This window comes from Hyaena hyaena, unplaced genomic scaffold (genome assembly GCF_003009895.1).
Source record: "Hyaena hyaena isolate Hyena2069 unplaced genomic scaffold, ASM300989v1 scaffold_61, whole genome shotgun sequence".
Taxonomy (NCBI): Eukaryota; Metazoa; Chordata; class Mammalia; order Carnivora; family Hyaenidae; genus Hyaena; species Hyaena hyaena.
Genome location: NW_024080693.1, coordinates 1 through 10,081, shown reverse-complemented (window position 1 = coordinate 10,081; position 10,081 = coordinate 1). Strand labels below are relative to the sequence as shown.

The 10,081-nt window shown below is 41.1% G+C and overlaps 3 protein-coding genes across 3 annotated transcripts; all 3 read right to left on the bottom strand.

Annotated features, from left to right (window-relative positions):
- Positions 1 to 1,816: 1,816 nt before the first annotated feature.
- Positions 1,817 to 2,697, bottom strand: LOC120231730 (ubiquitin-conjugating enzyme E2 variant 1-like). The gene is made up of 2 exons (XM_039231955.1): positions 2,493 to 2,697; positions 1,817 to 2,266 (listed from the first exon to the last, which is right to left on the bottom strand). Exons 1-2 carry the CDS (start codon positions 2,681 to 2,683, stop codon positions 2,017 to 2,019), a joined length of 441 nt encoding a protein of 146 aa, XP_039087886.1. The 5' UTR covers positions 2,684 to 2,697; the 3' UTR covers positions 1,817 to 2,016.
- A 265-nt stretch (positions 2,698 to 2,962) lies between these two features.
- On the bottom strand, positions 2,963 to 3,396 carry LOC120231731 (zinc finger protein 30-like). The gene has a single exon (XM_039231956.1). The coding sequence runs from the start codon at positions 3,379 to 3,381 to the stop codon at positions 2,971 to 2,973; it is 411 nt and encodes a 136-aa protein (XP_039087887.1). The 5' UTR covers positions 3,382 to 3,396; the 3' UTR covers positions 2,963 to 2,970.
- Positions 3,201 to 8,672, bottom strand: LOC120231728 (zinc finger protein 30-like). The gene is made up of 3 exons (XM_039231952.1): positions 8,473 to 8,672; positions 3,742 to 4,591; positions 3,201 to 3,573 (listed from the first exon to the last, which is right to left on the bottom strand). Exons 2-3 carry the CDS (start codon positions 4,550 to 4,552, stop codon positions 3,476 to 3,478), a joined length of 909 nt encoding a protein of 302 aa, XP_039087883.1. The 5' UTR covers positions 4,553 to 4,591; positions 8,473 to 8,672; the 3' UTR covers positions 3,201 to 3,475.
- Between the last annotated feature and the right edge of the window lie 1,409 nt (positions 8,673 to 10,081).

Here is a 10,081-nt window from a genome sequence, read left to right as displayed (position 1 = left end):
TTAAAGCAATGCCCGGAAATAGCACGTATGGTTCCTGATGTCAATCAGGTTGAACGTGGCGGCATGACAATGACAAGAGCTGACGGTGTGGTGCGGCAAGCTTTCCAATATACATTCGCTGTTGTTTTTTTAAAACTACGATGGATTATCTGAAGTTTAGCAATGGTTTAAGAGTAACTGGAAGGCTTTTTTATTCACTAGTTCATTCAACCATGTTAGGATAGGACATATAAAATTTTATGCTATCAATGCTGTACTAAGGTTTCCTACCTTTTCTGAATTGGCCACCAATCCAGAATATTATGATTTTGTAAACACAAGGACGACAATGAAGGCTTTCCGTCGTTTTCTGAATTCCATTATGAATTCTCTAATATGAGAATATTTTTAAAAAATATTAATGCACTTTTAAAAATTATATTTAAATCAGGCAATGGTCTGACAATAAATAGGCTGCTTACGGAATACCGTTATGTTAAACTTTACTTATAGGGTGTTAAATCCTTAGAACTGAGGTTTTCCCCAGAAAAAGATTAATGGAAACATCGGTTGCTTTTCAGACTTGATAGTTGCTGCTTCAAAAGGTGGTTTTACACAAACACTAAATTAAAAAAAAAAAAAATCAAAAACCTTGAGAACACAATGAATCGCTTTTATTTCGGTATGCACCCACATCTCAGCATTTAGTGGTCCTGAACAGAAAAGTGGAAAAATGCAGCAATTTGCCAGGAAGTCAAGCCCGCCAGTTTCAGGATCTGCTGTGCACACTGAGTTCTTTTCTCAATCCCTGCTGAGGACCATGAGAAGCAGCAGCACCAAAACCAAAGCATGCACCGAATTCAAGGTTCCTTCTGTTCCGGTTGCTACATTCCAACTAGACCCAAATGGATTGCCAAGGGGACCACATGAGAACCCTGTTCAAAACTTCCTCAATTTTTCAAAGCAATTACAGAGGGATCGTGTGTGCTCACATATGTCTCCTGTGGCCTTCCTCCAAGTTTAACACCAAGAACTTTGAGAGCCAGCAGGTCTGAGTACCCCTGGTGACTGTTCTTTTCACTTTATCAAAACCTGAGCTAAAAACCCGCATCGGCTGACTAGGTCAGCAGAGGGTGGCAGGGCTGAGGACCCAATGTTCATTCCCAGGCTGGTGGAGAGAAACTGTTGTTCAAGACTAAAGGAGGGAAGTCAAGAGACTCTTTCCAACCTTACCTGATGGCTCTGGCCAAAGCAAGGAAGTATTGTGGAAAGTGTTGGGTGGTGATGGTACAAAAAGGGGAGTTAAGGAGCAGGAAGGAAAAAGCAGCACCTCTTGATTAAGGTGGGGGAGAAGAAATGGGATAGAGCCCTGAATTCCTCACTAAAGGCCAATTTCAGAGGGGAGCAGAGGGGATTACAATCCTTGCTTTGGCCAAGGGTGGTAGTGAAAGGGAATAAGGGACAATGGCTTGGCGGGGGGTATCACTTAAGACTTAAAAAAAAAAAAAGCAAGGGTGCAGCTGGAGCACCCCCACACAGCCAGCAGTAGTCCCAACAGGCTGTTGACCTGAAACCTTCACACCTACTCAAGCAAGCCACCCCAAGCTGGAGGGCTTTTGCAGGGAAGGAGGGAGGGAGAGAGGCAGGGGGAGGAGAAGGGGAGAAGGCAGAGACCCCAGGCCATGTAATCAGCTGCAAGGTGAATTGTGTGATGTGTCTTTTCACAGTTGAGTTAGATGTGTCCCAGCAGTTTTGATGGGAATCAATTTAAATATACTTTATCCCAGAAGTTCAATTATGTAGACAGTAGTTATACTTGACAAGATGATCTGTTATAACACAACTTAGAGATTTTAAATGGGCAAAAAATTAGTATCATTTACAGTATCCTAAGATTAAATTGCCTTGGAATGGGAGCTTCCTTTCCAGGACTTTGAGGTCTACAAGATGTATCTAGAAAATAAACTGCTGTGGAAAATGAAGACTGCTTAAATCGAATGGAGGGAAGGGGGAGAGGCCCATGGTTTTTCTTTTGGATCAACTGTTGTAACACTGTCCTTCAGGCAGTTGAGGGAGTTTCATGTTTTTAGACCTCATTAGACGCTGGAGCTCTGGCAGGACAACTCTGATCCTATATGAATTCCGCCATTTTGCTAGTGCTGATCGGACTCTTGGGTCCACCACTCCATTGGAACTATTAACTATATTCATATTAATTTTTGTTACAAATCTTACAAAGGGAGGTGCTTCTGGGTATTTAGGTCTGCATTCTATTTTAAGGCTGTATTTTTGGTTTTCTTTCTTTTTTAATGTTTTATTTATTTTATTTTATTTTTTTGAGAGACAGACAAGCGTGAACAGGGGAGGGTCATAGAGAGAGGGAGACACAGAATCCAGGCTCTGGGCTAGCTGTCAGCACAGAGCCTGATGCAGGGCTCAAACCCACAAACCATGAGATCATGACCTTGAGCTGATGTCGAACACTTACCCGACTGAGCCACCCAGGTGCCCCTATTTGGTTTTCAGAGATTGTTCTTGGAGGCCCAGTTATCATCCCCGTCCACCTCATAAGTGTCATGTCTTCATCACCTTCTAGACCCCAGCTAACTGTGCCATCACCTACTCCTTTCTGGCCTTCTTCCAGTTCTTCCAACAGTCGAAAATTGTGAGAGACTTTTACTCCCAAGCTCGTGGTGGCTGCCATCTTGCTTTGCTGTTGCTTCTCATATGAGAATAATTTCTAAAGGCCAGTAAGATTTTTTTTTACATTCAAGTTTTTCATTAGCATAAATTTGAGTCATACACAAAAGATTTCCCAAATTCTTTAAAGTCTTAGGGTTTTACACCCATATGTTTTCCCTGATGTGCTTTAAGGGCTGAACTGTATCTAAAGGCCTCCCCACATTTTTTATATTTAAAAGGTTTCTCACCAGTGTGCATCCTCTGGTGTTCAATAAGGAAGGAATTAAGTCTAAAGGTCTTGCCACATTCCTAGAGGGTTTCTCGCCAGTATGAACTCAGATGTCCAATAAGCTGTCCATAGACAGTAAAGGCTTTTCCACATTCCTTACATTCATAATGCTTCTCACCAGTATGAATTCTCAGATGCTGAACTAGGTAAGAGCCAGAACTAAAGGCCTTCCCACACTCCTTACACTCATAGGGTTTGTCACCAGTATGAATTCTTCCATGTTGTACAAGGTATAAAGCACGACCAAAAGTTTTTCCACATTCCTTACATTTATAGGGTTTCACATCAACATGAGTTTTCTGATGTTGTGTTAAGATGTACATGTACTTTAAAAGTCCTTCCACATTCCTTACATTCGTAGGGTTTCTCATCAGTATGAACCTTTTGATGTACAGTAAGTTGATGGCGACCAATAAAAAGCCTTTCCACATTCCTTACATTCATAGGGTTTCTCACCAGTGTGAATCCTCTGATTTGAACAAGGTAGGAGCCAGTACTAAAGGCCTTTCCACACTCCTTACACTCCTAGGGTTTCTCACCTGGATGAAGTCTTTCATGTTGAACAAGGTATGAGGCACGACGAAAGGCCTTCCCACACTCCTTGCATTCATAGGGCTTTACTCCTGCATGAATTCTCTGATGTGCATTCAGAAATGAACTAAGTCTAAAGGCCTTTCCACATTCCTTACATTCAAAAGGTTTCTCACCAGTATGAATATTCTGATGCTGAGGAAGCTGTCCATACACAGTAAAGGCCTTTCCATATTCCTTACTTGCTTAAGGTTTCTCACCAGTATGAATTCTCTGATGTTTAACAAGTGGTGAGCTACTACTAAAGGCCTTCCCACATTCTTTACATTCATAGGGCTTTTCACCAGTATGAATTCGCTGATGTTGAGTGAGGTATGAGAAGGTACTAAAGGCCTTCTCACATTCTTTACACACAAAAGGTTTTTCACCAGTATGGATACTCTGATGCCGAAGTTCTTTTCCATACACTATGAAAGCTTTCCCACATTCCTCACATTCCCAGGGTTTCTCACCGCTATGGATTCTTTGATGGTGAACAAGGTATGAGCTACTATTAAAAGCTTTTCCACATTCCCCACATTTACAAGGTTTCTTACCAGTATGACCACTCTGATGTACACTAAATTGATGGCTACTACCAAAGGTCTTCCCACATTCCTTACATTCATATGGTTTCTCACCAGTATGAATTCTCCTAAGTTTAACAAATGCTGAGCCTCTAATAAAAGCCTTCCCACATTCTTTACATTCATAGAGTTTCCTAACAGTGTGAGTTCTCAGATGTTGAACAAGGTACAAAAAGGTAGTAAAGGACTTCCCACATTCCTTACATTTATAAGGTTTCTCACCAACATGAAATCTCGGATGTACAGTGAGCTGATGTCCATTACTAAAATTCTTCCCACATTCTTTATATTTGTATGGTTTTTCACTAGCATGTGTTCTCTCACATTGAACAGGGTTTGTGTATTGACAGAAAGTCTTCCCACATTCCTGATATTCATAAGATTGCTCTCTATTACGAATTCTCTGATGTAAAGCAAAAGACATATGTTTCTCAACAGTGGGCATTTCTGTATTGCTGATTGTCTCATCCTCCAACTGAAAAATCTGAAAGAAAACAAACGAAAATATATTGTTTTCCTAGATGAGAAAATACAGGAATATAAATTTCTTTGGAAGAAAAGAGACAAACTAAACATATCGATTAGAAATCAAAGGCCTAGATTATACTAATATACGGCTACAAAATTTTTTTAAAGGTCAAAGAGAAATGCAGAGATTAATGAGAGTTTATTTAAAATGGTAAGGTTGGTGATAAAATAGGTTTCATTTCCGGGAGTTAAGTGTGGATCTGAATCTTTGAGAAGCATCTTGAGAAACTGATACCCAAACACCATCCCAGACCTCCTGAATCAGAAGACACAGGGCAAGTTCGTGGGCACTGAGATGTTTCCCATTTCTCACAAATGTTTCTGGTACAAAGGAAATTTCGTTTCTCCCCACTGTGACTTCTCTTTACTCTTTAAATAAAATCCACGTACCTTTCATTAATATGGTCCCTGCTTACTGATCTATCAGGTCTCCTATCAAGTCATAATTTCCTTTGTTCCCTATCAGCTCACTTTCCCCTGTCAGCACTTGGAACGTGTCACAAATTTTCTCATCTTTAGTTCCATCTGCAGGTGACGTCATCTCCCCAAAATTCTTTGGCATGTGTTGTTTTCAGACTGGATCTTTCTCATACTTTATATGTTTAAGGTAAAATGTCACTAATCAGGAATACTGTAAATTGCTGATCTGGTCTAAGGGTGCCATGTTATAACATTTAATTCTTTTAAATCCAACCTGTTTTCAATTACACAATTATTTTTCTTTGTTAAGAGTTTTAATTTATTTCTCCCAAACCTACTTGTGGCTGATAGTATTTTGGCCTTCGTGACCTTTGCCCTCATCATGCCTGTGAACATGTTGTATCACGTGGCAAAAGATATATAATTAAGGTTAGTAATTAGTTGATTTGAGATGAAGACATCAACCTGGCTTATCTGGATAGTTCCCTAAAGAGAGAGTTTTCTCCTGGCTGAGGGCAGAAAGGGAGTCAGGGACATTCAAAGTGCGAGAAGGACAAGGCTCACTGGTTGCTGGCTGGAAGGTGGAGGGGACCACATGGAAAGTGTGAGCCGGAAATAAATTCTGCCGATAACCAGTAAGCTTGGAAGAAGACCCCATGCCCTAAGGAACTGGAGTCACAGCTGACACTTGGATTTAGCCATCCTGTGCTGAACTGGCCTACAAAACTATGTGATAATAAACGACTGTAGTCTTAAGCTACTAAATGTGCAGTAATTTGTTACAAAGCAATAGAAAACTAACACTTTTCCCCAAAGCAGGCCCAACCTCTGTTTCATTCACTACTGAACTATAACCCGCTGGCACATAGCAGAAATTGACTGCCAGGGGGAAAAAAAAAAAGACAAATCCCCAAAAGAAAGAATTAGGATATAATTAAGACAGTGTCATACAAATAATTCCTTGATAATCCATTAATAAAAGATAGAGAATCCTTTAAGAAATAAACCATTTTGGGAATGGGGCAGGGAAGGTATAAGGTATCTTTGCCAAAAAGTCAGGCACATTTCCAAGACTCCTAGGTTTCTCCAAGAAACAGAAGAGACTTCACATGGAGTTATGGTTGATAAATACATGACAAAAGGAACACACAACTGATGACTTTGAATTCTACATCCTGCATCAGTGATAATGGATGGATAAAAGATGAGTCCATCATAATTCTTGCCAGAGAACAGAAAAATAAATTTTTAATCTCTGTTGTTGGATAATCTCCTACTTAGAAAACGTATTTAACTCCTATAGTAAAGAATCAAATGATTTCTCCCTTTTTTCACGGAGCTCTGTTTTAAGGGAACCAAAATTACTAGTTTAGAAAACTAATAAATATTTACACAAGAAATAATAGTAACAAAGTATCTTCCTACAAGTAATACTTTTTTATTCTTTTTTTTGTTAAAAGCTTATTTATTTTGAGACAGAGAGAGAAAGAGAGCTTGAGAGCAGGGGAGGGGCAGAGACAGGGAGAGGGAGAATCCCAAGCAAGGCAGGCTCAGCACTGTCAGCACAGAGCCCAATGTGGGACTTGAACTCACGAACCACAAGACTATGACCTGAGCCAAAATCAAGAGTCAGATGTTCAACCCACTGAGCCACCCAAGTGCCCCTATTCTTAAGCACCTTCTCAAGTATTTAGGGGTGAAATGTTATGATCTGTGCAACCAACTAAAATGGTACAGCAGAAATTCTTTATATACATAGAGAACAAAGCAGCAAAATATTAAACACTGGTGAATCCATGTGATGGTTTTAAGGACTGTTATATTGCTCTTTCAACTCTTACATAGTTTTGAATTCAGCCGGCACAATGCAAAACCAAACCAAAATGGGCTTTTAAGAATGGTACCCTTCTTTAAGTGGCACACTGTATTAAGAGACATTAAAAACACCAGAATTTATTTAAAAAAAAAAAAAAAGCCTTCTCCAAGTAATAGAAGTAGACTGAGACTGATTAGATGCCAATCATATAGGGCTGAACAGTATTCTCTTACAGCAGAATGTGAGGAAACCGGGTTCTTATATATGGAAGTAATTAATACGAGGTCATTTTTGATTAGCGTGACTACTAGATTGAAAATGACTGGTGTCCTTAGAAGAAAAGGAGAGGAGACAAAGAGACAGACACAAAGGAGAACACCCTGTGACACTGGAGGCAGGGAGGCAGCGAGAAGCCAACGACTGTCAGCAACCACCAGAAGCTAGAAAGAGGCAAAAACGGATCCTTCCCTGGAACCTTCCGAGAGAGCAGGCCCTTGCCTCTTGGTTTCAAACTTCTGGCTCTAAGAATCGTGAGGCAGATTTCTTTTGTTTTAAGCCCCCAAGTTTGTGGTAATTAGTTAGAGCAGAACTAATTTACATATCTGTGGTAATTGATTATGGCAAGAACTACCACACAAGGGTAAGTATGTAATATAGAAAAGCACTATGAAGTAGGTGTCAAAAAACTTTCTTCAGGTTAGTTTCCATTTCTGAAAATCAATTCTAACCAAATGCTGACTAATTATAGGAAAAAGTGTCAATTTTAATAAAAATATGTAAGAAGCCCACCAAAATGTGAAACAGAATCAAAACTAAATAATTTATTTTTAATTTTTTAAAGTTAATTTATTTCTTTATCGAGAGAGCGAGTGTGTGAGCGGGGGAGGGGCAGAGAGAGAATCCCAAGCGCTGATAGCATGGAGCCTGACGCACGGCTCGATCCCATGACCTGGAGATCATGACCTGAGCCAAAATCAAGAGTCGAATGCTTAAGGGACTAAGCCACCCAGGCGCCCTAAAACTAAATAAACATTTTAAAAGCAAATTATTATAGTCTCTGAAAAAAATTACAAATTTCAAACGTGAACGTTTTCTATTAGAACTTAGACAACTTTGGGGGCACCTGGGGGGCTGGGTCGGTTAAGCGTCCAATTTCGGCTCAGCTCATGATCTCGCGGTTTGTGAGTTCGAGCCCCACATCCTGCTCTCTGCTGTCAGCCTGTCAGCGCAGAGCCCGCTTCGGATCCTCTGTCCCCCCTCCCCTGCCCCTTCCCTGCACACGCATGCTCGCTCTCTCTCTCTCTCTCTCAAAAATAAATAAACGTTAAAAAAATACTGATAGCGGGGCGCCTGGGTGGCTCAATTGGTTAAGCGTCCGACTTCGGCTCCGGTCATGATCTCACGGTTCGTGGGTTCGAGCCCTGCGTCGGGCTCTGTGCTGACAGCCAGCTCAGAGCCTAAAGCCTGTTTTGGATTCTGTGTCTCCCTCTCTTTCTGACCCTCCCCTGCTCATGCTGTCTCTATCTCTTTAATAAAACATTAAAAATTTTAAATAAAAAAAATTAAAAAAAATACTGATAGCAATTTGAAAACCATGTTACAGTGTTGCTGTGAGGATCAATAAGGTACTACATGTAAATCGTCTGGAAGAGTGTCAGCCATTGAGTGTGGACTTAGTGTTACTTTACTGCAGTTGCTTCTGCTCTTCCCACCACCACCATCACCATCATCACGGGCTGCATAAGAGACAATAAGAAAAAGGGAAAAAAGTCTGTACGCCATGAGTAAACCAAACAAGAAAGATTTCATACCTCCCCTGACAAATTTTCAATGAATGATTTTTCTTTTATCTCTGAGGACACAAGATAAAGGATACACACTCCTTCCTCTACTATATCGACTGTCTACGTCCAAATCCACCGTCACCATTTTTTCTTAGCATGAAATTCCACCATCTTATCCCTCCAGCTCAAGGCCGTCGCTTCCACAATAATTTCCTCCTTCGAATTCATCCATTTTGGCCGCTCAGTGGAAGCACTGCCCTCATCAATCACGCAGGTGTAACCCTGCACCTCCCCCCCCTCCCCCGATGCCATCTCCCCCTGAGCAAATGCCTCTACAGAGCCCTGGAGACACTCATCACTGCCCCACACCGTTCGGCTTTCACGGGGCCTGTCAGGCTTTCACTCCTGGACACCACTGAGAACTCCCCCTTCTGGGAAGGCCAGATCTCGAGCTCAATGCCATTTCTTTTTTTTTTTTTTTTAATTTTTTTAATTTTATTTCTAGGAGAGAGAGAGAGACAGCGTGAGCAGGGGAGGGTCAGAGAGAGAGGGAGTCACAGACTGAAACAGGCTCCAGACTCGCTGGCAGTCAGCACAGAGCCCGACGCGGGGCTCGAACCCACAAACCGCGAGATCATGACCTAAGCCAAAGTCGGATGCTTAACCGACTAAGCCACCTAGGAGCCCCACTCATTTCTTATTGTAATTCATGTTTCAGTGATCATTCTTCCATCTTGAAACATGTTCTTCATTTGCCTTTGGTGGTACCACTTTCCTGTTTTAATTCTACCTCAAAATGTGCTTCTTCTCAGTAGTCTCTTTTGCGCCTCCTCTAACAGACGGAACTGTGAGACTCCTCTCTCTGCCCTGGCTCTTTGGTAGACTTCATGCAGTCCCAGGGCTTTAAATACCAACCATGGGGGCGTCTGGTGGCTCCGTGGGTTAAGCGTACAACTTCGGCTCAGGTTATGATCTCATGGTTTGTGAGTTCGAGCCCCATGTCGGCTCTGAGCTGACAGCTCGGAGCCTGGAGCCTGCTTCAGATTCTGTGTCTCCTTTATTCTCTGCCCTCCACTCTGCTCACACGGTCTCTCTCTTAAAAATAAACATTAAAAAATTTTTATGAGGCTATTTGCCTTATAGTAATTCATTAAGCTGTATATTTTAATATGGTTTTCTAGTTTTTGTCTCATTTTATAAAAGGTTTTTATAATTTAAAACCAGAAAAATAGAAATTAGATCATGCCTCCTAATCACGTTCAGAAAATAATCCAATTTTTTTTTAAATTTTTTTATTTATTTAGTTTTTTACAAATAGTTTATTGTCAAATTAGTTTCTACATAACACTCAGTGCTCATCCCCAAAGTGCCCTCCTTCATGCCCATCCCCCCCTCCCCCCCACATCCATCAGTCCTCAGTTTTTGT

Excerpts from the sequence above, each read along its gene's own strand:
- LOC120231730 (XM_039231955.1), bottom strand. The coding sequence starts at position 2,683 with ATGGCAGCCACCACGAGCTTGGGAGTAAAAGTCTCTCACAATTTTCGA. Across the intron at positions 2,267-2,492 it reads ACAATCTCTGAAAACCAAAT|ATACAGCCTTAAAATAGAAT; the intron begins AGGGGCACCTGG and ends AGAAAACCAAAA.
- LOC120231731 (XM_039231956.1), bottom strand. The coding sequence starts at position 3,381 with ATGTGGAAAGGCTTTTTATTGGTCGCCATCAACTTACTGTACATCAAA.
- LOC120231728 (XM_039231952.1), bottom strand. The coding sequence starts at position 4,552 with ATGCCCACTGTTGAGAAACATATGTCTTTTGCTTTACATCAGAGAATT. Across the intron at positions 3,574-3,741 it reads ACATCAGAGAATTCATACTG|GAGTAAAGCCCTATGAATGC; the intron begins GTGAGAAACCTT and ends GAATTCATGCAG.